The sequence below is a fragment of the Orycteropus afer genome, unplaced genomic scaffold (assembly GCF_000298275.1).
Source record: "Orycteropus afer afer isolate SDZICR_OR568_19922 unplaced genomic scaffold, OryAfe1.0 scaffold00042, whole genome shotgun sequence".
Lineage (NCBI taxonomy): Eukaryota > Metazoa > Chordata > Mammalia > Tubulidentata > Orycteropodidae > Orycteropus > Orycteropus afer.
Window position 1 is genome coordinate 9,119,430 of NW_006921629.1, and position 25,856 is coordinate 9,145,285.

Genomic DNA, 25,856 nt, shown 5'->3' on the forward strand with positions numbered 1-25,856 from the left:
TCAGCGGGTAGAGGGCAATTTTTAAACCCTTAAGTCCCAGACTTTGTTTTGCTTTCCCTGTCCAATAGTGGCTGGCGAAACCAAGGAGCTGCTTCAGGATTTCCTCAGCTGGATTTGCATCCAAGATGCAGCTGGGTGATGGCTCCGTGTCTGACCATGCTCCTCTGTTCAAGGGTAGCGGGCCAGGCTGGCGCAGGGCTGCTGGTCTGGTTGGCAGCTGTGCACCTGCAGGGTGGCTCTGCCACAGGGACGTTCTCTGTGGCGGGTGATTCAGTCCCCCTGGCACGTGCTGTGTGACATAGTGTGTCAGTGTCATGAACACAGGGATTTGCACCGTGAACTACAGAGGGACACCTACCCTGCTGTGCCTGCTGGCTTTGAGTGGGAAGGCTTGTGGAACCAGGCCCGCTCTCTACTTTTCTTCTTTCCCCAGCTGTGATAACCTAGTTCTTCAGTGCACCAGGCTCCCAGCGGGGTTGGGATGAGGCAGCAGCTTAGGTGGAGTGGGGGAAGGGTGCCAGGGACTGCCCAGCCTGGCAGAAGGGCTTGGCTCATTAACTCCTCATTATCTTTGCCCTAAGAATTTGATGTGGTGGCTGCTGGAGACACCTGTGGCTCTCCTGTTCCCCCTTAACTAAAGGTTTGGAAAAAAGCTGGAGGGAAGCATGACTCATCCAGGGACCCCAGGCTGGAGATGAACAACCTGTTCAGATGGGAAAGTTCCGCTATTACAACTGAGCTTCTGAAAGACCTGTGGGCCCTCTGCCCTGGGAGTCTCCTGCTGCTGGGAGAGGCGGGCCAGCGACTACACATGGGTTCTCCTTTGGGTCCTAGGGGGCTATGGTTGGGTTCTTGTCTTCATGGAGGGTTCTGGGGCTGAAGCCTCAGGCTGGGCTCTGACTTGGCACTTGGTTTGTTGTGCAAGCGTTTAGCAGAGGAGACACGTGGCATTTGGGTTCGTGGGTACTGCCAGTCCTCATGGCATTTAACTTCCCATTTCTACTTTGCTTATTTAGTTGTTTATTCATTTTGTATGTGTGTGTGTGTCAGATCATACTCAAGTAGACGAGGCTCGGTGCCTTGCTCTTCCTCCCGTCCTGCCTGCCTCTAGGCCTCCAGGACATCATCAGAAGTTTGAACTTTGGAGCGGGCATGGCTCAGGGAGGACCCCTACTCCCCACCACCCCCTGAAGCATTAAGGCTTTAAGAGTGTTGCTTATGGGGGTCATAAAAAGGCTAATAGGGCCCTAAGTCAGGCCAGGTCAGAAGTTTTGTCTGGTGGGAATACTGAGGCTCATCCTATCTTGGCAACCAAGACAGAGATGCTCCTGACCCAGACCAGGCCAGATATTGGCTGCAGAAGGGAATCGGGGTTGGACAGCAGAGTCCACAGGAATGAAGGAGAGTAAGGGCTATTTCTAATGATGTTGTCTATGTTTTGAGGAACTGCTATGTGAGTCTGAAAATTCTCAACCTCCAAAGAGATTCTCTTGAGAAGCTAGAGATTGGTGAGGTGAACTGAGGTGTTTGCCGCTGAGCCCAGAGTGACCCCGCTTGTTCTGAGGAGGCTTTGCCTCATCCTACTTCTAGAGAGGGTCACAGGTGTTACCTTAGGGAGGACAAGAGGGGAACCCCCTTTGGGCCACTTGTCTTGGGAATCTTTAGGTTCAGAGTCTTAGAGGAGAGTCCCTTTCTTTACCTCCTTGAACATCGCCACAGGGCAGCTGTACCCCTCCGATTCTGTCGCCTAACTTGATAATTATTCTTGGCAGTACCAGATATGCAGTCCATGTGCATATCACCCTGAGAATTAAGCTAGTGACAGGCCATCCCAGGCCGTGAGCTGGGTGCTGGTATATAAGATCTAGATATGTCTTGAACTCAGTGACCTTATTTCATAATATGGCTCTGGGCATAAAGAAAAGATCCTGGATAATGACCAGAATTACTGGTCAGATGGAGTCTGATGAGACCCCCAATACTATGGCCCTGGAATACATTCTGCACCTGGAATAAAATTCACTCCCAGGGGTTGGCTCTCAGCCCAACAGTTAACAAGATGTACATGCAGACCACTCAACCCAGGATGACGCACCCACATACTCTATGGTAATACATCCTTTAGAGCAATAGACCACGGGGCACCAGAGGGGCAACATTCACACTGAGGAAATGCAGGACAGACAGGAGTGCATAACTATGAGGGGCACAGGGGGAGGGTTACTGGGCAGGGAGGGGAGGAGACTAGGTTAGGGTTGAGCATTGTAAATGGGGAGTGAAACTAAATGTACATGTAGTGTTGAATGTAAAACAAACTCTGAAAAAAAAAAAAAAAAAAGATCCTGGAGCTTATGCATTAGAGATCTGTCCTGACCCTGGCTGGCTGTGGCTGTCTCTCTGCCCTAACCCCCCGCCCCAACCGCCCTTTTCCTCCCTTGCTTAAGGGAAGGAACCTGCATCCTGTGTCTTCACCAATCACATCTCTCCTCACACCCTGTCTTGCTCCCTCAGCTGTAGAATAGGGACAGCAGCACCTCACCCTTGGACTGGGGACCCTGCTGCTGGCCTGTTTCCCCTTAGGCCCTTCATGTGGGACAGGATTGTGACCAGGCCACTGCCAGGATGAGGGGAGTGGAGACTTCCCTGCCTTCCTGCAGCCATTATGCTTTCCACAGTACTTTGCTACTTCTCGAGGTGCCTGTGAGGAGACCTGATTCCTGGGAGAACATGAGTGGTCTCCCAACCCCAAGTACCTCTGCCTTTCCACCAAGCTGGCTCCTAAGAGTTCTGCTAGATTCCTCAGAGCGAGAGTCCTTGACTTTGAGAATCTGATGAAGGCCGTGGAGCCCCCTTTCACACACACAGAAAGCCACCTCATGCACAAATTATATGCCATTTCAGGGTGGGTACTGACCCCAACATAGGAACCCTGCTCTAAGTGACGTTGGCAAGGTGCTGGCTCTTGGCACTTGAGGAAGAGCGAAAAGGCCTGGGCCCTCACTGACATCTCTGTGACTCCATGGGTGGCTTGGCTAGTCAGCCAGGCTGGGCCTGGTGCCCCAACTTTTGGATGGCCCCCAACCGGGGAGAGCTGAGCCTGCCAACAAGGTAGTTCCTGAAAGACCAGAACTGCCAGGGCCCAGTACTACAGGAGTATTCAGAGGCCACAGGCCCAGGCCACCAGGTATTTTGGAAAGCGCCCAGAGCCCTGCAGATGCCAATTTGGGGCCGTTGCTGGGCTCCAGTCTGGAAAGGCCCAGCCCTCTGCAGCCCTTGCTGGGTGGCCAGACTGTTGGGAGCTTACAACCAGGTACCATTCTGGCTTCTTGTCCCTCTCCAAGTCACGCTGGAGGCCAGAAGCGTGTTTTGTTCTGAGGTCTCCTAGCATCCCAGAGAAATGCACAGCTCCTGCATCTGGGACCTGCCTGCCCACTCCCAAGGAGAAAGCCAGCTATGGTCCTGGGTCCCACTGAGCCTTACACTTGGGCCCTGGAGAGGTGGGAAACAGCCCTTGGGATTCTTCTGCAGAGAGGCCTCCAGTATTCCCACCATGATCCCCTGCCCTGTGTCAACTAGGAGACAGTAGAACTTGCTCCAAAGCCAGAAGCCAGAACGCTCTCTGTCCTAGATAGTGTCTCCACCCACTGCCTCAGATGGGCACACCCAGAGCAGTGACATCCACAACCCCTCGCCCCCTCAGATGCCCGAATGACCCATTCCTGCTCTAGGAGGCCTCCATGGAGCACCTTTACCCCATCAGACTCATATGGTACAGGGTGCCAAGTAGGGCAGAGCACCAAGCTGATAGGAGCTAGGAGGCCTCATTTTTCTAGTCTTAGATCTACTGTTTTAACTTGCTGTGTGACCTTGGGCAAATTTCTCCACCCCTCGGGTTCTCTGGCATCAGTCCAATGAGCAAGCTGAACAGGATGATCTCCTAGATCCAGTTCATATGATGATCTTGGCCGTATCTCAAGATTCCTATTCCTAAGCCTTAAACTCTCAACATGCTGGGAAAGTCTGGGCGGAAGAGGTTATGAGGCTGCCCCTGGGCCCAGGCCAGCCATTCACCCCACACAGCAGAAAGGAGGCTAGCAGGAATGTGGGACTACTTGACCCTTATCCTGAAGGAACCTTGACAGAAAGACATTGCTACCTCCATCTCCCATATCCCAGGTCATTCATTTGGTCCATAGATGTTGATGGGGTACATTCCATGTGGTGGGCACCCAGGCACTGGGAGTACAGAGGTGCCTAAGGCAGGCACGGTCCTACTCTCTTGGAACTGTCTATAGGAAGAGTTGGATGATAAACAAGTACTGTGAAGAAAATAAAATTGGGCAATGGATGAGAGAGTAATAGGGAGAAGAGGAGGTCCTTGCTTAAGGACATAATTGTGTGTGTGTGTGTGTGTGTGTGATCTGAGTGAAAATTTACAGAGCAAATTCACTTTCCATACAGCAGTTCACATATACTTTGTCTCATGACATTGACTACAATTTACTCCAATGAAATAACTCCCCTCCCACTTACTCCCTCCATGCACTCCTGCCCCTGAGCTGTCTCCTCGTGCATAAACAGCCCTTCTTTCTTTCATGATTGTTTTCTCCAAGGAGTGTATCTACCTCAGGTAAATGTTCAATTCATATGCCTGTCTTTTGCCGCAGGTGTGGGTTCAATTCCAGACCTGAAGGGCAGCTAGGGGCCATAGTCTCAGTGATTCCACCTGGTCTATCAGATCAGCAAACCTTGTCCCCCCCCCCGCTTTTTTTCCCCCAAATGATTCTGAGTTTTGTTCCACATTGTTCTCTCTCTCTATCCAGGATCTCCTACATAGATCCCCCTCCAAGTGGTTGACAGTGGTAGCCGGGCACCGTCTAGTTCTTCTGGTCTCATAGTCATATAGGCTGCGGATCACATGATGTATCAGTCTCTAGGACTAATTGTTTCCATGAATCTTTGGTTTTCTTCATTCCTCTTTGCTCTGGATGAGGAGAGACCCATCGTTGCATCTAGATGGCTGCTTGCAAGCTTTTAAGATCCCAGTCGCTATTTGCCAAAGTAGGAGGTGAAACAATGTTTTGTGTAGTATGTTATGCCAATTGAGCTCGATGTAAGGACATAATTTTTTGAGCTCAGATTTAAATGACAAGAAAGATTTAACTATGAAAGATCTGAGGACAACATATTACAGGCACAGGAGCCGGCAAAGTAGAGCCCTTGAGGCAGGGATGGTCGTGACATGTTCAGGTGCAAATGGATGCCATGTAAAGAGGGGCAGTAGCCAGGCCACACAGGGCCCTGCAGGCCATGGTGAGGAGTTCAGCACTCCCCCTGAGTGTGGTGGGAAGCTACTTGGGGACGGAAGCACAGCTTTAGTGATGTGTGTTGATCACATTCTGAGGACCAGGCATTGTTCTTATCTTTGACCTGAGTTAGGTGATGTAACGCTTCTGAAGACTCACAAGGCCAGTGTTGTTATTATACACTCTGTTTTATATATGAGGAAACTGAGGCTCAGAGAGTGACCCAGACAAGATCCTATGAATGGGTTAGTAGAGGAGTCAGAGTTCAGACCCAGGCAGCCTGGCCCCAAGCACAGGTTCTTAACCACTGTGCCTTTCTGCTTTAAGAGGCTTCCAAGTAGAAAGTTAAGAGCTCATGCTCGCCCTGTGGCTACTTCTCAGTTATCCAGTTGTCTGGGTGGTCTTAGGGCAAGTTGGGATGGGACTGCATGCTTTAGATGGGCTGCTTCTGGAAGCAGGGGCCTAGTCCGACAGCCTTGCTGCACGTGGGACCAAGCCTAGCATGCTGTGCACAGAAATAACAGGCTCACCAGTTACTTCTGATGATGCTTCATGGATGCGAGACTCCAAGTGGATGTGGGGCCTGGGGAGATTCCCTGAGAGGCTTGTTAGTGCTAGAACGGGCAGTGGAAATCCCAGTGTCGCTCATCTCACTCACAGCAGGCTCCAGGCCCAGAAAGGGCTCCTGGACTGGACAGGTAGGATGGAGTCAATTTCAAAGAAGGACTTGTGTTTCTTACCGAATCACTCCAAGTCGAAAGGCCACAGTGGTCTTAAAGGCCTTACTGGGGCAATTAAAATGAAGTTTCCCAGTCAAACTCTAGTTAGCCTCTTGACTCAGACCTTGACCTCCATTTGAGAATAAGGCTGCTAGGGCTGCCACTACATTGCTTTGGCCCTGTTCAGTGTCTTTTCCCAGGAGTTACCCACTGCCCCTGCCCTTGCCACCCTGCCTCCACTCTAGCCCCGGGCTGGGGCAGGGTCAACTCCCTGCCATTAGTTTGAGGCCTAGTCATGGGGTGAAGTCTTCAGGCAGTTTGGGCCAGGAAGGGCTGGGATGGTTGGACCAGCTCTGAAAATGGCGGGGCTCCAGGCCTCTGGGAAAGACATGCCCAGTCTTGGGACCTCCCAGAACAAGCCAGGTTTGAGTTCTGTCCAGGGCAGGCTGAGCTGCTGGAATGCAGAGCACTGGGGGAGGCAGGTCGCTGTGGGTGCCACGGGACTGACCTGGCTTCAATAAGAGCCTCACTCAGAGCTGCTAAACCCCTTCCATATGTGGGTCTCGGGGACTTCAAAGCTCTTGGGAGGGGGAGGGGAGGGAAGCCGAAGAGAAGGGGCCTGGGGCCTCCTCCGTACCTTGAAACAGAGAACTAGCTCAAGCCTGCTGTGGGGCTGGCCTGGAGTGAAAAGGGCGCACTGGGACTGCAGAGCATCCTAAAGGGAGCCCCCGGGGCCTGGCCAGGCCAGCCCTGCAGGGTGGTAGGAAGGGGCAGGCTGCTGGGAAGATGGAGTGACAGTTTCCTGAGCCCTGGTTGCCCCCAATCCAACTACTAAGCTGGAAGCTATAATGGGGGGAGGCCCTGGCAGTTCCCCTCCTCTCTGCACAGCCTTTCTCTGAATTTCCTCTCAGGGCAGCCATGTTAATGGAATCCTCCAGTACTCTCCCCAAGGGAGGCAAGGCAGGCCCTTGGCAGCTCCATACCCCACCCCTTCGCCAGCCCCACCATGCCTTTCACGCCTGTGGTCTGTCCCAATGACAGGCTGGCTGTGGTGTCCCAAGGGGACCCAGCCCTGAGTATGTGGATGCAGTTGTTGGGGGAAGGCAGGGAAGAACCAGCCAGGACTGCCACCGTGGCCACTGGCCTGGGAGCCACAAGAGGTGACATCAGCATCAGATGTGACATCTAGCCCAGGGCCAGCCTGGAGTTCATGGCCTGGCCCTCACTCAGTCTCTGCCTTCCTTTTGATACCTTGTTCATGGGTCGATTTTATAGAAGTCCTTTTTTTTTTTTTTTTTTATTTTTTATTGTGATTTGGGTGAAAGTTTACAGAGAAAATTCATTTTCCATACAGCAGTTCACATACACTTTGTCTCATGACATTGGCTGCATTTTCCCACAATGCAACAGCTGTCTTCCCACTTCCTCCCCATAGTTACCTCTTCCCTGTGTCCTTCCCTTCCATGCACTCCTGCCCCTGGAGCTGTCTTCCTGTATATACACAGCCCTTCTATTCTCCCATGATTGATCTCTCCAAGGAGTTTATCTACCTAACATAAATGTTCAGCCCATATGCCTGTCTTTTGTTTGGCTGGAAGCCACAGCAGTAGGTTCAGTTCCAGACCTGAAGGGTACTAGGGGCCATAGTCTCAGTGGTTCCACCAGGCTCTATCAGACCAGCAAACCTGATCTACCCCTTTTTTTATGATTTTGAGTTTTGTTCCACCTTGTTCTCCCACTCTATCCAAGATCTCCTACATAGATCCCCCTCCAGGTGGTCAACTTTATGGAAGTCCTTCTTGAATCACCTTCTGATGTTCCTATCCTACATCTTGGGGTGACAACTTCTGTATACAGGATGTAATGCCCTTTACTAAGTGCTATTAAGAAGCACTTAGTTTTTAGTAGCCCGAAAGCTAACTCCGGGCTTTGGGGGAAGTCTTCCCCCTTCCCAGAACGGGGCGGCATGCCAGTCCCAGAGCTCAGGGAGCCGAGGACAGTGGTGCCTGACATGAGAGAAAGGGCTGCAGCCAGGGCCTGGAGGGGCACTGAGATCAGGAGTGGTGCCCAAGGGCAGGGTCCTCTGGCCTCTGATCGCCTGGGTGTAGGAGTGACAGAGGGAGGTTCCAAGTGTCTCAGGCTTTCAGAGGTGGGCCGAGGGGCTGTGGAGAGGGAGGTGGAGGACCTGAGGACCCTTGGAGTCCTTGGTGAAGTTTGTCTTCGTGGGTCCCTGTCAATAAGTGGGCCCCTGCATTGCATCCTGAAGTCATGTTCACCAGAGTCTGCTGCACACCTGGGCCTCCCCTGCCACTGAGCTTGTAAGTGTCCAGTTCTGACTGTCTGTCCCCGGTAGCCCATAGTCAGGGCTACCACAGGTCTGTTGTAGATGAAAGAAGCCCATGTAAGGGTTTGGAGTCTGAGTGGTGCCTATGGTTAACATGCTTGTTGCTATCTGAGAGGTTGGTGGTTCGAGTCCATTCAGAGACTCCGTGGGAGAAAGGCCTGGTGACGTACTGAAGAATCATCCATTGGAAACCAGGGAGCACAGCTACGCTGGCACAGGGTCTCCTCTTACCCATGACTCAGTCTCAACTCTAGGGCAGCTGGTTGGTGGATATGAGAACTCTGGGAAAGGGTTGCAGCAGAAATAATTACCAGGAAACAAGTTACATAATCGTCAGACAAGTTGCCATGGTTGAGGGAGTGGGTACAGTGGGAAGTGTGGCCCAACAGTCAGAAGGACCTGGGTTTGATTCTGGACTCCGTCACCTACTAGGGGACAGGAATGGGGATCCCAGTGTTGAGAGTGGCCCAAAGTCACTGGGTGCCTTCTAAATCCCAGGCACTTGGAGACAGACAGCCTTGAATGGCACTCAAGTCAGAAGGAAGAAGGTCACCTGCCCCAGGCCTGTGGTTTGGTCCTCTCAGAGGGGATCCCTGAGGAGATCTCCTAAATCTAAGCTGATACCCAACGTCTGGGCAGTGCTTATGTGTGCACAGGCCATCCGCACTGCCCTTAAATTCCCATGTCCCCTCAGCCAGCCTGAAGGCCGCTGTGGTGCCGCTTCCTGTCCCGAATATGAGGCCACTAAGACTAGGAAAGTGAGGCAGCCCTCTAGCCACCCTGGTTGCCAGCAGGGACATCCCAGCAGGGGCCCAGGGCTTGATTGCCAGAGGACCCGGTCCTCCCCTAGACATGGCCCCGAGGTCAGCCATTCCCCTCTGGGAGAAGTCTAAATGTGGAGCCATGATTTGACCAAGCTGAAATACAAAGACAAAAGAAAATGTTGAGCGGCTCTTGGTGGCTGTTTATGGTCCAGTCATTCATAATGTTCTCCAAGGTGCGTTGTATCCTTGTTTCCATCTCCTTTAGGCCACAGTAGGGGACTCTGGTGTACATGTGTATGTATGTGTATAACTTACAACGGGAAAGAGAGTCCTGTGTGCTTCATAAGCCCACCTGCCCCTCCCTCACGTGATCAGATTTCCCTCAGGTACCTGCTCCCCAGTCCCGTGGACAGCGCCTTCTGCTGGGACTGGAGTGTAAGCTACCAGGTGTCCCCCTCCACTGATGTCCCAGGGGCTAGTTTCTCACCCCAAGAAGTAATTTAATCAGGAAATAGCAGAGTCCACATTTCCCAGGGGTTATAAATAGCCACAGCTATTCAGGCAACATCATTTCTGTCTCCACTCCTCACCCTCCCTCCTTTGTGTTTAAATGACATCCTGAAATAGACTTGGTTTCTGGAGACTGCTGGCCTCCTGGGAGACAGAGCTCCACTGTTGGGGTGCTGAGGGGCTGGGCAGGTATCCCAGAGGGGATGCCGGGGGTACACCTGCAGTAGGACCAGGAAGATGGCAGTGGTGGGGACTCATAGTAAACCAGGAGACCTACACCTTATCCAGGTCTGGCCTTGGAAAGACTGGTGCATAAGATACAAAAGTAGAAGGTGCTCCACAGCCTGCAAGGGGCAGGTGTTTTTTGCAGCAGGAGCGTTAGGGGGAAAGAGACGATCCCTGTGGCTTGGGATGATCCCCAACACTCTCAGGAAGAGGCGGGGCTAGAACTGGGCTTTAGCCTCAGGCCTTAGCTTTTCCAGTCTTAGACGCTCCCAGGAAACACAAGGTTGCTAGTCCACTGGAACAGAAACAACGGGAAGGGAGGGAACAAAAGAGTTGTACTGGAGGCAGCCTGCCAGCACCCTGGTCTCCCTGTAGTGCCAGACCATGAGCCAGGAGACCCGACGTCTCCTTTCTAAGTAACAGTGACGGTCACTGCCCTTAAATGCTGAGAGGTGCAGGCGCCAGGCTGGTACTTTACACGTTATCTTGCAGTTTTAGCAAAGTGAGTGAATCAGGGAGTCTTGGTTTTGTATCCAGCTCTCACTTCCAAGATGTGCGGCTCTGGGCAGGTTCCTTATTCTCTGTGGCCTCTGTACCCTCATATGTAAAATGGGAACATAAAGGCATAAACCTCACAGGCTTGTGATGCTGATGGATGGAGATGCTGGGCATTGAGGGTTTGTCACTGTGTCTGACTTACAGGAAGTGCTTAGAATATGTCGCTTGTGCTTATTTTCCATAACAACCCTGAGAGGTAGATTGGGTTAAATTGAGGTTTAAGGAGGGTAAATGACTTTACCAACAAGTGGAAGGGTGAACATTTGGGCCCACGTACTTCTGACTCCCATCCCTGAGTTTTCCCCACTTGGGCCCTTTGTCCAGATATCCTGCCTGGACTAGACTCAGGGAGAGACCATTGGCTTAGTCTGTGACAACTGCCAGGAGGTGCAAGTCATGGGAAGCAGGGGTGGGGCGGAATTTTGGCACAGCCTACCAGGTACCAGGGCCATGGAATTGGGCGGGGCCTTATGCTGATACCTGGAGAGACCAGCTTTAAAAGGGATTGGTCACTCCAGAATGTTTCTCCCAGTAGCATCTGCCTCAATCAGTTGCCAAAAAGCAATTAAGATCTCTCTACCTCATGTCCAAGGAGGCTGGTGGCACAGTGGTTAAGTGCTCAGCTGCTGACTGAGTGGTTTGAACCCACCAGCTGCTCTGTGGGAAGCAGCCTGCTTCGGTGAATATTTACAGCATTGGAAACCCTGTGCAGCAGTTCTACTCTGTCTTACAGGGTCGCTATGAGTCAGAATTAACTCAATGCAAGTAGGCTTGTTTTTTTAATGTTTTATTGTGGTTTGGGTAAAAGTTTACAAAGAAAATTAATATCCCATTCTGCAATTTATATACATTTTGTTCCATGACGTTATTTGCAATCTCCTCAGTGTAACAGCACTCTGCCCACTTCCTCTCTGGTTTCCACTTTTCCATTTGCCCATGTTTTCTGCTACTTCCTACCTTCTTAACTTTGTTTTTGGGCAAATGCTGCCTTTTGGTCTCATATGGTTAATTATTCTGAGGAGCACATTCCTCATGAGTGTTATTGTTCGCTATGTAGGCCTGGTATTGTTTGGCTGAAAGATGACCCCCAGGGCTGGGTTCAGCTCTAGGTTTGAAGGGTGTCTACGGACCATAGCCTTGGAGGCCCCACCAATCTCTTTCAGACCAGCAAGTCTGATCTTATTTTTTCATTTTGTGTTTTGTTCTGCCTGTTTCTCCCGCTCTGTTCAGGACCTTCTATTGTGATCCTGATCAAAGTGGCTGCTGGTGGTGGCCAGGCACCATCTGTTTCTTCCAGGGCCAGGCTAGTGGGGGCTGTGCATCATGTAGCCTATTAGTGCTTTGGACTAATTCTTCCCTTGAGTCTTTGATTTTCTTTACTCATTGCTCTGGATGGGAAGAGGCCAATAGTTGTATCTTAGATGGCTGCTCACAAACTTTGAAGACCCCAGTTCCTACTCACCAAAGTGGAATGTAGAACTTGTCTTTTTGGACTATATTATGCCAATATTTAGTCAATCTGTATGCTGAGTAAATAATCCAAGAAGCTGGACTATATGATGAAGAACGCAGCATCAGGATTGGAAGAAGACTCATTAACAACCTGCAATATGCAGATGACACAGCCTTGCTGGCTGACAGTGAAGAGGACTGAAGCACTTACTGATGAAGATTAAAAACTACACCCTTCAGTATGGATTATACTTCAACATAAAGAAAACAAAAATCCTCACAACTAGACCAATAAACAACATCATGATAAAGGGAGAAAAGATTGAAGTTGTGAAGGATTTCATTTTACTTGGGTTTACAATCAGCGCCCCTGGAAGCATCAGTCAAGAAATCAAATGACATATTGCATTGGGCAAACCTGCTGCAAAAGACCCCTTTAAACGTGTTAATGAGAAAAGATGTCACTTTGAAGACTAGGGTGCACCTAACCCAAGCCATTGTCTTTTCAATAGCCTCATATGCATGCGAAAGCTGGAAGTGAATGAGGAAGACCATGGAAGAATTGATGCATTTGAATTACAGTGTTAGCAAAGAACACTGACTATACCATGGGCTGCCAGAAGAACAAACAAACGTCTGTCTTAGAAGTACAGCCAGAATGCTCCTTAGAAGTGAGGATGATGAGACTTTGGCTCTTGTACTTTGATCATATTATCAGGAGGGACCAGTCCAGGGAGAAGGGCATCATGCTTGATAAAATCTCGAGGGTCAGCAAAAAAGGGGAAGACCCTCAACAAGATGGCCTAACTGAGTGGCCGCAACAGTAGGCTCAAGCCTAGCAAGGATTGTGAGGATGGCACAGGACCAGGCAGCGATTCCTTCAGTTGTACAAGGGGTCATCGTGAGTCAGAACTGAGTCGGTGTCTAACAACGTGCCAGTTGACCTAGATGTCCCCAAGACTATGATCCTAAGCCCTGAAGCCCAGTGAGTCAGTCAGTCCCTCAAGGTGTTTGGTTATGGCTAAGAAGTTTGCTTAATTTTGCCTCCTGTGTGCTCTACTACATACCTGGATATATTTGCAGCACATACAAATACATATGTAAAAGTATCCTCTGCCAAACCTATATGTGGTCATGGGTATACTCCCATATGCCATCGCATGCCTTTCAGCTTACATGTCTACCTATGTATCTGCTCATAAACTGCTATTTGTTATTACTGTTATTACAGGATTGTGTGTGTGTATAGTATTTACTATCATTGCCTTTACTCTTGAGTATGTCCTGGTTTCTTCCTTTATGTTGGTCACATGCTGACCTCTTACTGTGTACTGTCTTTCCCCTCATCTAAGTTAATATATGTCTACTATCTATTTAGGAGGCGGCACAATGGTTAAACCATTCGGCTGCTACCCAGAAGGTTGGCAGTTCAAATCCACCAGCTGTTCTGTGGGAGAAAGATGAGGCAGTCTTTTTCTGTGAAGATTTACAAGCTTGGAAACCCAGTAGGGCAGTTCTACTCTGTCCTATAAGATTGCTATGAATTGGAATCGACTTGATGGCAGTGGTTTTTTTGGGGGTTTATCTAGTTAGTGACTTTCTCTCCCTCCTCTTCCATCCCTAGTAACCCTCAAAGAATGCTTCTTTGTGTGCATAAACATTTTCTTGACTTTTTATAATAGTTGGCCTTTTGTGATTGACTTATTTCATGCAGCATAATGTCCTCCAGGTTGATCCATGCTGTGAGATGTTTCATGCATTTATCACTACTCTTTAAGGTGACATAGTATTATCCCATTGTTTGTATGTACCATAGTTTGTTTATCCAGTCATCCAATGATGGACACTGACGTTGTTTACATCTTTTGCTATTGTGAACAGTGCTGTGATGAACATGGGTGTGCATATATCTTTGCCACAGCTCTTATTTCTCTAGGATATATACCTAGTAATGGGATTGCTGGATCTCTATTTTTAACTTTTTAAGGAAGTATCATACTGTTTTCCATAGTGGTTGTACCATTTTAAAATCCTGCCAGCAATGTAGGAGAGTTCCAGTTCCCCATACCCTCACCAGCATTTATGGTTTTCTGTTTTATTGACCATTGCTATTATTGCTGGTGTGAGATGATATCTCATTGTTGTTTTGGTTTGCATCCCTCTAATGGCTAATGATAGTGAGCATCTCTTCATGTATTTGTGGCTACCTGAATGTCTGTTTTGGTGAAGTGTCTGTTCATTTTTTAATTGGATTGTTTGTCTTTTTGTTGTTAAGATGTTGAAGTTTTCAGTACGTTTTAGAGATTAGTCTCTTGTCAGATATGTCATTGCCTGATTTTTTATTTTTTCTGCCAATCTGTGGGTTCTCTTTTTATTCTTTTGGAGAAGTTTTCCAATGCACATAAAAGTATTTAATTTTTAGGAGGTCCCAGTCGTCTAGTTTATCTTCTGCTGTTTATGTATGAATTTTTAGTTGTTTGATAGATTATGCCATAAATTGGGGCCCCAGAGTGTGCCTCTATTTTTTCTTCTGTGCTCTTTATAGTTTTGGTTTTACATTTAGATTTACATTTAAATCTTTGAGTTAGTTTTTGCATATGGTGTGAGGTATGGATCCTGTTTCATTTTTCTGCAAATGGAAATCCAGTTTTGCCAGCACCATTTGTTAAAGAGACTATCTCTTTCCCATTTAATGGATCTCGACCATTTGTAGAACATCAGCTGTCCATAGGTGGATGAATTTATTTCTGGGTTCCTAATTACATTCTGTTGGTCTATGTGTCTGTCATTGCACCCATACCAGGTTGTAGTGGGTTTGGTTTTTTGGTTTTACCCCATTGTCTGGGGCAGTGGTGATTCAGTGATAGAACTCTCCCCTTCCCTGCAGGAGACCTGTGTTCCAATCCCAGCCAGTGCGCCTCATGCACACCCTCCACCCATCTGTCAGTGGAGCTCCCAGATTAAGATAGACTAGGAGGAAAGGGCTGGAAATCTCCTTCTGAATATCAGCCAGTGAAAATGTTATGGATCACAGCAGTCTGATCCGCTCCTGATTGTGGGGTTGGCCCAGGACTGGGCAGAGCTTTGTTCTTTTGTACATGGTGGGACTATTAGTTAGAGACCAGTCAGTGGCAGTGAACTACAACAACCCTGTGTGCGTCTGTGTGGCTGCCACTTGGGGAAGAGCCAAGGGCAGACCCAGTGGTCTGACTGGGGTGAAGGAACTACAAGGAGCAGCCTATGCTATAGGCTCAGTGAACGTTTGGGATATGAAGAAGTTAAGAGGGGAGGGAAGCTTTAGGAGAGTGATTCCTGGGGAACCCACTAGGACACTGGCCTCAGAGTCTTCTGCAGTAGAGAGCCTGGCCCGTGGCTAATTCTGCACACCACTCAAGTCTGTAAGAAACAGTGGTCAGGCTGGTGGCTCCCACATGCTTCCTTTGTGTGTTAGAGGAGGTACTGGGGTAGGGAGGGGGATTGGTTCTCTCCATACCATTCTCCTTCCCTCCTGTTCTTAGTTCCATGCCTCCTCCAGGTCAGGAGCTAATTTCTAAAGACTGAGCCTGGGCCAAAGCTGGCTCAGGTACAGGGTCTAAAGTGAGCTAGGTGCACACCCAGGTGCTATCAGAGACTTGGGTGCTTCCTGTCCCCAGCCAGGCTGTGTGAGCATAGAAGGTACTGGAAGGACTCACGTCGTGGGGGTGGTGTAGAAGCCTCAGGGCCCAGCCCACCCTAGGCTACCCAGATCTCGTTTTCTTCCTCTCTGGAGGGACAGTGGCTATTAGAGCAGCAGTGTTCAAACTGGTACATGTGTCCCTGGGGGTGCACAGACTTTCCAAGGGGTGCATGAGCAGGAAGCATTTTAAGGGCATCAATTTATAGATCCTTAACTTCCATAGGTGCTATTGCCAAAAATTAACTTACCTGAGAATAGGCCTCTCCCCATCCCTTCTCTCCTTCTACAGAGGAAAAGCCCCAGGGAGCTGTGGTTCAGTGGTAGAATTCTTGCCTTCCATGCAGCAGACCTGGGTTCGATTCCCGGCCAGTGCATTCATGCACAGGCACCCCCTGTCTGTCAGTGGAAGCTTGCTGATGAAAACCTATGTATCACAGTGGTATGATCTATAGCCTGTAGTGGGGATGGCATAGGACCGGGCAGCTTTTTGTTCCATCATGTATGGGGTCGTCATGAGTCCGGGGCCAACTCCACGGCTGCTAACAATAACGTTAATTGCTGTAATAACTAATCCAGGGTATGTCTTGAATATTTGGAGCCTCATGGTCTCAAAATCAAAACCAAACCTACCGTCATCAAGTTGATTCTGACTCATAGTGACCCTTTTGGGCAGAGTAGAACTGCCCCGTAGAGTTTCCAAGGCTGTAAATCTTTACAGAAGCAGACTTGCCTCATCTTTGTTCAGCGGAGCAGCTGGTGGGTTCAAACTGCCAACCTTTTGGTTAGCATGTTTTAACTACTACACTACCACGGCTCATTGTGGTCTCAAGGAAGTTTTAAATTTCAACTTATACAGGTATATTTGTTATAATAGGGTGATGAATAGAAGACTTTAAAATATAAAAATATAAACTAGGACAAAATTCTTGAGGAGAAACAGGATAGAAGTATAAATTCAAGAAGAAAGGGAACGATGTGGGGTTTCTGCAGAGGAAAGAAGAGCTTGTTCATGCATTTTTTTAAAATGGATGATGGTAGGTATCAAATCGCTAAGATAGATTCCATTGGATACATGTGAAGGAATGATGTAACCATTTTAAGATGTCAATATTTACATTATTCTGGAAGTGATACTCTTTTAACTATTTAGACTTGCCATGGAAATATTCAGATGTCAACTGAAAAAATGTGCCAGGGATTGCATGTTTTTTCCAGAATTATTTAAATTTTTCAAAATTTGCCCTAAAAAACAGTTTGAAGCTACTGAGTTAGAGAATGAGTCCTGTGCAGTCCCATGCGAGGGATGCCTCTAGTCTTCCCTGTTGTCCCCCCTCCTCAGGGCTTCGGCCCAAGTCGTTGAGGCCTCCCCCTGTAGAGCATTCAGGGACTGTCTGCTCAACCCGAGTTACATCATTGCATCCTCACACCAGTCCAGTGAGGCAGGTTCTGTCACTGGCTGCATTTGACAGACGAAGACACTGAGTCTGAGAGAGGTTGAAATGTGCTGAGGTCACACAATTGGAAGAGACAGAGCCGGGATTCAGACGCAGGCAGCTGACTTCCTGAGAATGGGCTCCTAACCACTGCCTCCCAGTCAGCAGCCTCCACCTGCCCAGCACAGTGCTGCGTACCCTCCTGTCAACTCTAATTCTGTGGCTAAGCAGGTGGCTTACCTTTTCTGAACCTGTTTCTGCATCTGTCAAGTGGGTGATGATAATACCCATCTCATAGGATGGTCAGGTGTCCAAGAATGAGATGGGCAAAAGAGCCCATCTGGCCTCTCCCCATCCATCACGGGGCTGAGAGGGCCAGGAGAGTTCCTGTTCGCAGAATGGAGCCTCCGGAAGGGTTGATTTCAAGAAGAGCATCACGCCCTGCTTCCGCCTTCCTGACCATTCAGCCGGCAGAAGAGGCCTTCACTTGGGAGGCGCCGCTGACCAGCAGGGGGAGAGAGCTCTGGCTGGGCGTCCGAGAGCTGCCATCTCTCTCACTCACATTGTCCTTTTCTTTCTCTGCAGTTGGACCCACAAACCGTGGAAACCAAGAACTGGCACACGGATGTGATTGAGATGAATGGGGTGAGACAGCAGAGATTGGATGTCTGCACAGCGGGTGGGAAGCCCTTTCCCTGCCCCAGACTGTTTCCTCGGGCAGCTGAGCTGCCTCCATCCACCCCTCCAGCCCAGTTCCTCTGCCCGCCCCCCTCCCCACCCCATCCCACAGATGTTTCAAGGAACCCTGGGTGCCAGAGGTAGTCCTTGTCTGTAGTCCTGGGGAGGAGCCCCTCCCTATGTTTTGGGGGACACTGCTTGGGTACTTGTGCCCTGGAGGATTTGTGCCTGCCTCACTCCCAACCAGATCAAAGTAGAATTCTCCATGAAATTCACCAGCCGAGATATGAGCCTGAAGAGAACCCCATCCAAGAAGCAGACTGGCGTCTTTGGTGTGAAGATCAGTGTGGTGACGAAGTAGGTGTTACTTCTGGGGTCTGGTGCAGGGATCGGTGCCCCAGGTCCCGCCAGCCCCCTGCCTTCCCACGCTCCCTGCCATGCCTGCACCTAATCTGTCGCCATCACACGTGGTCGGTTTGGAAGCCAAAAGTGACCCACAGGGGAGTGTTCTCTGGCTCACATGATGCATTAGGAATAAATGAGCCAGTACTGATCCATCTCAAGGTTTCATGGGAAAAGCCCTGATTGCCAGCTTCTTGTGGTAAATGGGAAGATCTGGCAGCTGCAGCCCAGCTTTTGGCAGCAGTGGGCTGGAATCCAAGTGGTGGCTGCCCCTCTGGGAAGAACACAGTCTTCAGTTCACCACCACAGTCCTCCCCCTTGCTCCATCACGTTGTTTACCTACCGGGGACCTCTGCTGTAGGGAAACATGTAGTCTTGGGGCTTATCTGCTTCCTGTGCCCCAGGCGCTGACTGATCCTCAGCAGACAGCCCTAAGATGGGGTGGGGGTGTATGGGCTCTCTCAGCTCTCTTCTGCCTCACCCAATCCCAGAGGCTAGAGCTGTCCAAGGCCAAGGCATGTTGCGGGGGTGGTGGTGGTGGTGGTAGTAGCTACAGTATATCTGTCATGGGGAGACTCTCCCCCTGACATCGCCTGCCCTCCTAGGCGGGAGCGCTCCAAGGTACCCTACATCGTCCGGCAGTGCGTGGAGGAGGTGGAGAAGAGGGGCATCGAGGAGGTCGGCATCTACCGGATATCGGGGGTGGCCACAGACATCCAGGCACTGAAGGCCGTCTTTGATGCCAGTGAGTCTGGGAGGCTCAGCTGGGGTAGGGGAGGCAGGGGCTGCTAAGTAGGCTTCTAGGGCTGATGGGCAGCTCAGTAGAACCAGGAGGCCTGGACTAGCCAATGGCAGAGGTGCTTAGTCTGTGGCCTATAGGCCAGCATGGCATGAGCTGGAGGTTTCTGGAGTCTGTGTGGTGAGAGCTTTTCCTGAATTTTTCACGCCACCCTCCTCCCTCCCCTCCAATCTCCTATCTATTGCTATAGATAAAGAAACTCAGAGAGGTCAAGTGACTTGCCCAGGATTACCCAGCTTGTATGTTTTGTACCTGGATTTAAACTCAGATCTTTCTGACACTGGAGTCTCTGTTCCTCACTCTCTGCTAGCTCCTGAGTGTCTCACGGTGTTAGGGGAAATTAAGGGGCTTTGAGCCTGGGCTGGCTGGCTCAGCTCCTCTCTGGCATCTTCGGGGCCTCACGTACCCCTTGGGAGGGTCACTTCTGCCTCTGGCATTGACTGAACTCCTTAGTGGGGAGGCCTTCCCATTCTGCTTTCTTTTCCTCCATCCTGCTAATCAGGCTACAGGGTAGCAGGGAGACCCAATAGTCAAAGAGCCTGAATAGCCCGGCAGTGATGATTCCATGCAGGGAGTGACCAGTGGCCCTGGTGGGTGTTCCTGGGCAGCTGTCAAGCAGACGTGGTGGGGGAGCCTGGGGCAGCGGAAAGTATGGGGTACTGGGGATGTGTTGGTGCGTGGCTCCCGTGTGGCCTGGAAGCTGAGGCTTTGCTGGAACATGATTTTAAGTATAAAAAATGTGCAGTGCCTTCCAGAGAGGAGCTTAGCAATGGGGAGATTCCAGCTGGAAGGAAGGTACATGCCACGTGGTATGAATGTGGCTCCAGAACTCTGGGTGATGGCCTTGCACCCCTCCCCCTTCCCAGGGCCAGAAGGAATTAGATTCCAGCCTGTTTCTCCTGGCCCCCATCCCCTACCCTCGACAGAACTGAGTCACAGACAACCTGCCTGCATCTTGCCTTTCTGGGGAAGAGCAGAACCAGAGGCAGAGTGGGTGGGGGCTCTGCTGGCTGGGCTGTCTCAGGACGTATGTGGGTGCTGGAATAGGCCAGCCAGGCCCCTGACCTCGCACCTTCCTCCGCAGACAACAAGGACATCCTGCTGATGCTGAGTGACATGGACATCAATGCCATCGCTGGCACCCTCAAGCTCTACTTCCGGGAGCTGCCCGAGCCCCTCCTCACAGACCGACTCTACCCAGCCTTCATGGAGGGCATTGGTGAGGCTCCCGGGGCTCCCGAGGGCTAGGCTGTGCCAGGCCGCCCTGACCAGCAAGTAAAGACAAGAGAATGTATCTGTGGGTCCCCTTGCTCATCGATGCTTCCCAGTGCACCAGGGCCACATGGCAGGGTGCCCCAGAGGGGCACTGTGTGGCCTGCTGGGACCTGATCCAGAGATGCCTCCTCTGTCACCTGCCTTTCCCCCTCACTGTCCCCCTGGGCTGCCCTCTGTGCTTGCTACTTGGACACGAACTCCTTGCTTAGAAACTCAGGCATCTGGGAAAAACTACCCTAAAGTAGGCAGTCAAGGGCTGGCACCCCAGAGCCCAGAAGTAGCCTGCCTAGAGCCAGAGTGCATTTGAGATGGCTTGTGCTGAGCCTTCCAGAATGACAACCCCCTTGTCTCCTCACCATAAGCAGGGGAGAGAGCAGAGGATCCTGGCCAGCAGGGCTTCTGCCTCCACTTACCTGGGCCCCATCCAGGCCTGGGCATCCCTGCTGGCTTTTCTCCTCCTGGCTCAGATTAGGGCTCCATCGTGTGGGGAATGAGGAACTCATAGAAGGCTGCTCACCCAGCATCAGAGGTGGTTGAAAGAGAAAGACTTTCACAGCACTGGCAGCACAGCCTTACAGAGAATGGGGATGAGCACCAGTGGCTAAGGCCTGGGCAGTGAGGGGAAGGAAGGGGTCTGCTTCCCACTAGCCCACCAGCCTGCCTTCTGGCTGACTTACCAGTCGTGGAGGGGATGGCCCACCCAGATGCCAGGTCCACCCCTCCAGGGTCTGCTCCCTAGGCACGGGCAGCCTGGGCTGTCCCTCTGGGTACCTCAGCCTCACAACCATGGGGACTCTGCCTGCTAGGGCTGTGGAGCCCTTTCCCACCCTGGGAGCCGAGCCCAGCGCTGTCTACCCCCTTCTGTGCCCCCAGCCCTGTCTGACCCTGCTGCCAAGGAAAACTGCATGATGCACCTGCTCCGCTCCCTGCCTGATCCCAACCTCATCACCTTCCTCTTCCTGCTGGAACACTTGAAAAGGTAACGGGGCCCAGGGGACAGTTCAGATGGGCCTAGGCCAGGGGAAACAAGGACCCCACCTCCCCGCCACCTCCTCATGGGCGTGAGCCTCTGCTGGATCAGCCACAGCAGAATGAGAGTTTGCTTATCAAATTTTCTTGCACTCATATTCTTCTGTTTTGAGAAATTACTGGGTCCTAGAAGCAAACTCAAATATTGGCACAGAACGCTTACAACAACAAGGCTACAGCCAAGGGCTAGAAACAGATTTTACAGTCAGTGGGTCCCAGCTTATCAGTGGTTCACACAGTCAGTGTAGTATTTTTAAATGAAACAGAATAACAAAAGCAGTAAGCTGAGGTGGGTATAGGAGTCCCTGGGTGGTGTCAACAGTTTGACTACTAGTCAAAAAGCTGACGATTTAAATCCACCGAGGGGTGCCTGGCAATCCGCTTCTGAAAGGCCGCAGCCTTGAGAACGCTGTGGAACAGCTGCACTTGGCACACACTGGAGGCAGCAGCAGGTCTGTCCCACAGCAAAATGCACTGCCGTCGAGTCGGATTTGACTCGTAGTGACCCCTCCTTGGGTTTCCGAGGCAGCATAGTGTCACTGTGGAAGTAGATTGCCCAGCCTTCCTTCCGAGGAGTGGCTGGTGGGTTTGAACTGTCAGCCTTCTGGTTAGCAGTCAAACCTGTATCTCCCAAACCCTAAGCTAAGGCCCTTCTCCCAACCCCTGGGTCAAACCCAGAGCTGCTAAAGTTGAGACTTGCAGTGAACTTCAGAACTGAAACTGGCCCCAAAGATGTCTCTCTCTATCAGTCAGTTTGTGTGTGTGTGTGTGTGTGTGTGTGTAGTAAAATCTACATAAGTAGACATTGGCCACTTGAACCATTTTACACATGCCATTAAGTGACATTAATTACGTTCACCATGTTGGGCAACCATCCCCACTATCCATTTCCAAATGTTCTTCATCACCCTTAACAGAACTAACTCAGTGCCCCTTAAAGTAAATTTCCACTTGCCCTGCCCTCAGGCTGTGCTCTTGTTGTTAAGTGTGATAACATACCGAGTTGGCTTTGACTCAGCGTGACCCTGTGTATGACAGAAGGGACTGCCTGGTCCTGTACATTGCCACATTTGAGCCCATTGTTGCAACACCGTGACAGGCCGTCTCATGGCGGGTCTTCCTCCTTTGCACTGACCCTCTGCTTTACCAAGCCTGATGTCCTCCTTCAGAGACTGGTCCCTCCTGATAACATGGCCAGAGGATGGGAGAGAACAGCTTACCATGCTCACTTCTAAGGAGCATTCTGGCTGTACTGCAGCCTATGGTAACCATGAACTTTGGTCTATACACATTTGCCTACTTTAGGTATTTCATATAAATGGATTCGCACAATATTTGTCCTTTTATGTCTGACTAATTTCACTCAGCATAATGTTTCCAAAGTTTATCCATGTCTTCATCACTCACTTTTGAGCCCAGACTGGTCCTAGGCATGAAAGGGTAGGAAAAGTCATGAGGTGTTCCTTACATCCACTCGTCACCCAGGAAGAGGGGCTAAAGAGCCCCCCACCCCCAAGAGAGGGCTGCGAGGAGAAGAGGAGGCTGTTCTTGTGGGCTCATTCCTCCCTGAGGCCCCAGCCTTGGTTCAGCCAGGCCAGCTCGGGAGAAGGAGCAGAGACTTGGAAGCCCCTTGAGCTGATGTCTTGTTTTTCCCGTTATGAGACACTTTTCCCTCTGGTTTGGCCAGGACCAAAGCCCCAACCAATTCCCAAATAATTTGCCGAGTGGTGGGAGGAGCACAGAGGAGGAGTGGGAAGGGAAAATCCATTAGGTTTTCCACCCTGGGAACTGGGCACAGTCTGTTCCCACATCTGGGCCCTGGCACACACACGTGTGTGTGTGTGCATGTGCGTGTGGCCCGGGTGTGTGTGTGTGTGTGTGGTGAGGGGCTGGGCTAGCAAGCCACACAGCTGTCTCCTGGCATGGCAATGTTTGTCCTTCTGTTTCCAAAGCAGCCAGTGGGCACATCCGTGGCTAGCCCAGACGGTGGGAGTGGTGATGGCCTAGGGAGTGGGTTGAGGGGTGCTGCTTGGGGCTGAGGTGGGGGTCTCAGCCCCAGAAACATTTCCTCTGACTAGGGGTGGCCTGCTGTGTGGCAGTGGTGTCTGGACACCAGCCACAGATGGCAGTGCTTGCCTGTCACTTGGGAAAAAGCTACAGAGCATCTGGCCTGTTACGTAAGAGAAGGGAGTGGGATCCAAAGGGAGGCAGCTCTAGGGTCCCATGAGGCAGACCCTTCTGGAAAGGTGTGGGAGGACAGCCCCTGGGCTTAGGGATTAGGGACAGACTTCTATCTAGTTAGTAACTGCTGCTGGGCTCCAGGCCCTCTGACCTTCCTCTCCTGCCCCAACCCCATTCATTCTGATTCTTCCTCTGGGCTACATACCACTTCTTGACTGACTGAGAGTGAATAGTGTTTGAGAGCAGACTCTGATGGCTAACTGCCTGGGTTCAGATCTCAGCTCTACTAGTTACTACTGCATGACTTCAGGAAGTTATTTGCCCTCTCTGCACTTTGGTTTCTTCATTTGTAAAATATGGATGATGGTGATAACTGTACCTGCCTCAAAGACTGTGATAAGGATGACTTACTAAAGGGAAGCCTCTTCCAACAGTAAGACAGAGGAGTTTGATTTGGTGATGTCTGTGGATCCTTCAAGGAGTGGCCCAGGAGCTAGGAATATGTATAGGAATATACTGGGACATAGCTAGAACACTAGTTGTTGCTGGGCCAAGCCTGGCCAGGCCTACAAGGTCTCTACCCTTAGGAGAAAGGAGATTAGGAGAACACCTCCTGGGAGTTCTTACTAGTCAGGCCAGGGGCCCTGCAGCACAGAGTGGCTACTAAGAAAAGATTCCTTTCTTCTCCCTTACCCTGCCTTTCAGGGTTGCCGAAAAGGAGCCCATCAACAAAATGTCCCTTCACAACCTGGCTACTGTGTTTGGCCCCACGTTACTGAGACCTTCAGAAGTGGAGAGCAAAGCACACCTCACGTCGGCTGCAGACATCTGGTCCCATGATGTCATGGCACAGGTATCAAGCGCCAACCCTGCTAGGCCCTACGGCTGGTGGAGGATTCAGAGTGCAGCTCCGAGTCCCCACACTCCTCCCCCTTCTAGCTGCTGGTCACTCATCTGTAGGATGTCACCAGGGAGGCAGGGCTATGGCCAGTCCTGCCTCTCTCAAACCAAAACAAAGTGTATGAGCCCAGATCAGGCGTCCCGGGAATGCGTTTCTCGGAAGCTGACTGTATTCCCAGGACTGTCTCAGTCTCAGAAAGCAAGCTCGGGTGGAGGGAAAAGCAGAAGCCTTGTCCTCATGCGTAGAAGCTCTGGTACTGCTCCAGGGCCAGGAAGCTTCCCTGGGATCCCTGCAAGACCAAGACCAGGGCCAGTCTGAGACAGGGCTGCCAACCTCAGTCGAGCAGGGAGTTGAAAGTTGCCCCAGACTCCCCACCCTCTGCCCTGCAGCGCCCTCTACTGCTGAAGATGGGCAAACACACCTGGGCTTCCAAGGAAGGGGTGGCCAGAGCCGGCCCTGGGGTAAGTGGGACAACATAGACCTGCCTGCAGCCCAGGGACCATTTCTACTCAGCAGATCAAAGGAGGAGGACCAAGAGGCCAAGGACCCAGCCTCAGTTTCCTCTCTCTTCCCACAGGTCCAGGTCCTCCTCTACTACCTGCAGCACCCCCCAATTTCCTTCGCAGAACTGAAGCGGAACACACTGTACTTCTCCACCGACGTGTAGCCTGCGGCTGGGGCAGCTGCGGAGGATGGCCCAAGCCAGCCTCTCCAGCTGGGAGGCCCAACACAGACTTGAAAGACTGCAAAAGAAAACTCCCAAACGCAGCCTCCAGACTACAGGGGAAGTAGACTTCCAAGAACTGGAACATGTGCATCTTTTCTGCCACCTTGTACAAAGCCAGATGACCCAGCCCCAGCCCTCACCACCACACCCCCAGGCTCCTGCCCTCTGTATCTCTAGTTGTGTCTAATGCTCTGTGCTGTTCGGGATTTGTTTTATGTATATTTGTCATGCAGAAGAGGTAGTAACTGACCCGGTCTGGGCGCACAGACAGCCTGCTTTGTTCTTTCATTCCTCCAACACTTTCTTTCCTTCTGAGTCCAGTGCAAGGGCTTTTATTTTGCTCTGAGTAGCTGCTGCCAGCTTATCCTCTCCTGGCCCGACTCCCAGATTGCAGTCTCCTGGCAGCCTCCCCTTGGTTTTCCCTGCCCTCTACTCCTGCCCAGCTCACCCGCATGCATGTGAGGCCTCAGTTTCCGCTCCATCACTTTGGAAGTTCTGAGGAGGCCCCGGGTGACAGCGGCAGTGGTGGGTCTGCTGCTGCCCCCAGCCCTCTCCTCACCCTCTGCCTGTGGAAGCAACATCTGCTTTGTCCTGCTGCCTGTGCAAATGTTGGACAAGGAGACAGAACCACACTAATCCCCAGCTTAGCACAGAGCTGGAGAGCAGATTTCTGGAATTTTCCATTTGAGATTCTCCATTTCTGGGGTTTATCTGTTCTGCTTCCTACCTTGCAGTGAGGAACCTTTGACTGTTTTTTTCTTCTACTGCTTTTCAGTTCCTTTTCCCCTGGTGTTCTGTTTCCTTTGAGTATAAAGACTTACAACAAGTGACCTGCTATCAGAATAGCCAGGGGGTCAGGAAAGAATCTGGGGGGAGG

The 25,856-nt window shown here is 50.9% G+C and overlaps 1 protein-coding gene across 1 annotated transcript in view; it reads left to right on the forward strand.

The window, feature by feature from the left end:
• Positions 1-24,919, forward strand: part of ABR (ABR activator of RhoGEF and GTPase) — a 184,278-nt gene extending 159,359 nt beyond the window's left edge. Inside the window, exons 17-23 of the mRNA XM_007937423.2 lie at positions 17,573-17,632; positions 17,913-18,022; positions 18,673-18,812; positions 19,951-20,085; positions 21,015-21,120; positions 24,057-24,204; positions 24,830-24,919. Of these exons, the coding sequence (XP_007935614.1) occupies positions 17,573-17,632; positions 17,913-18,022; positions 18,673-18,812; positions 19,951-20,085; positions 21,015-21,120; positions 24,057-24,204; positions 24,830-24,919 (789 nt within the window). The remainder of the gene's footprint in view (positions 1-17,572; positions 17,633-17,912; positions 18,023-18,672; positions 18,813-19,950; positions 20,086-21,014; positions 21,121-24,056; positions 24,205-24,829) is intronic.
• Positions 24,920-25,856: the final 937 nt, after the last annotated feature.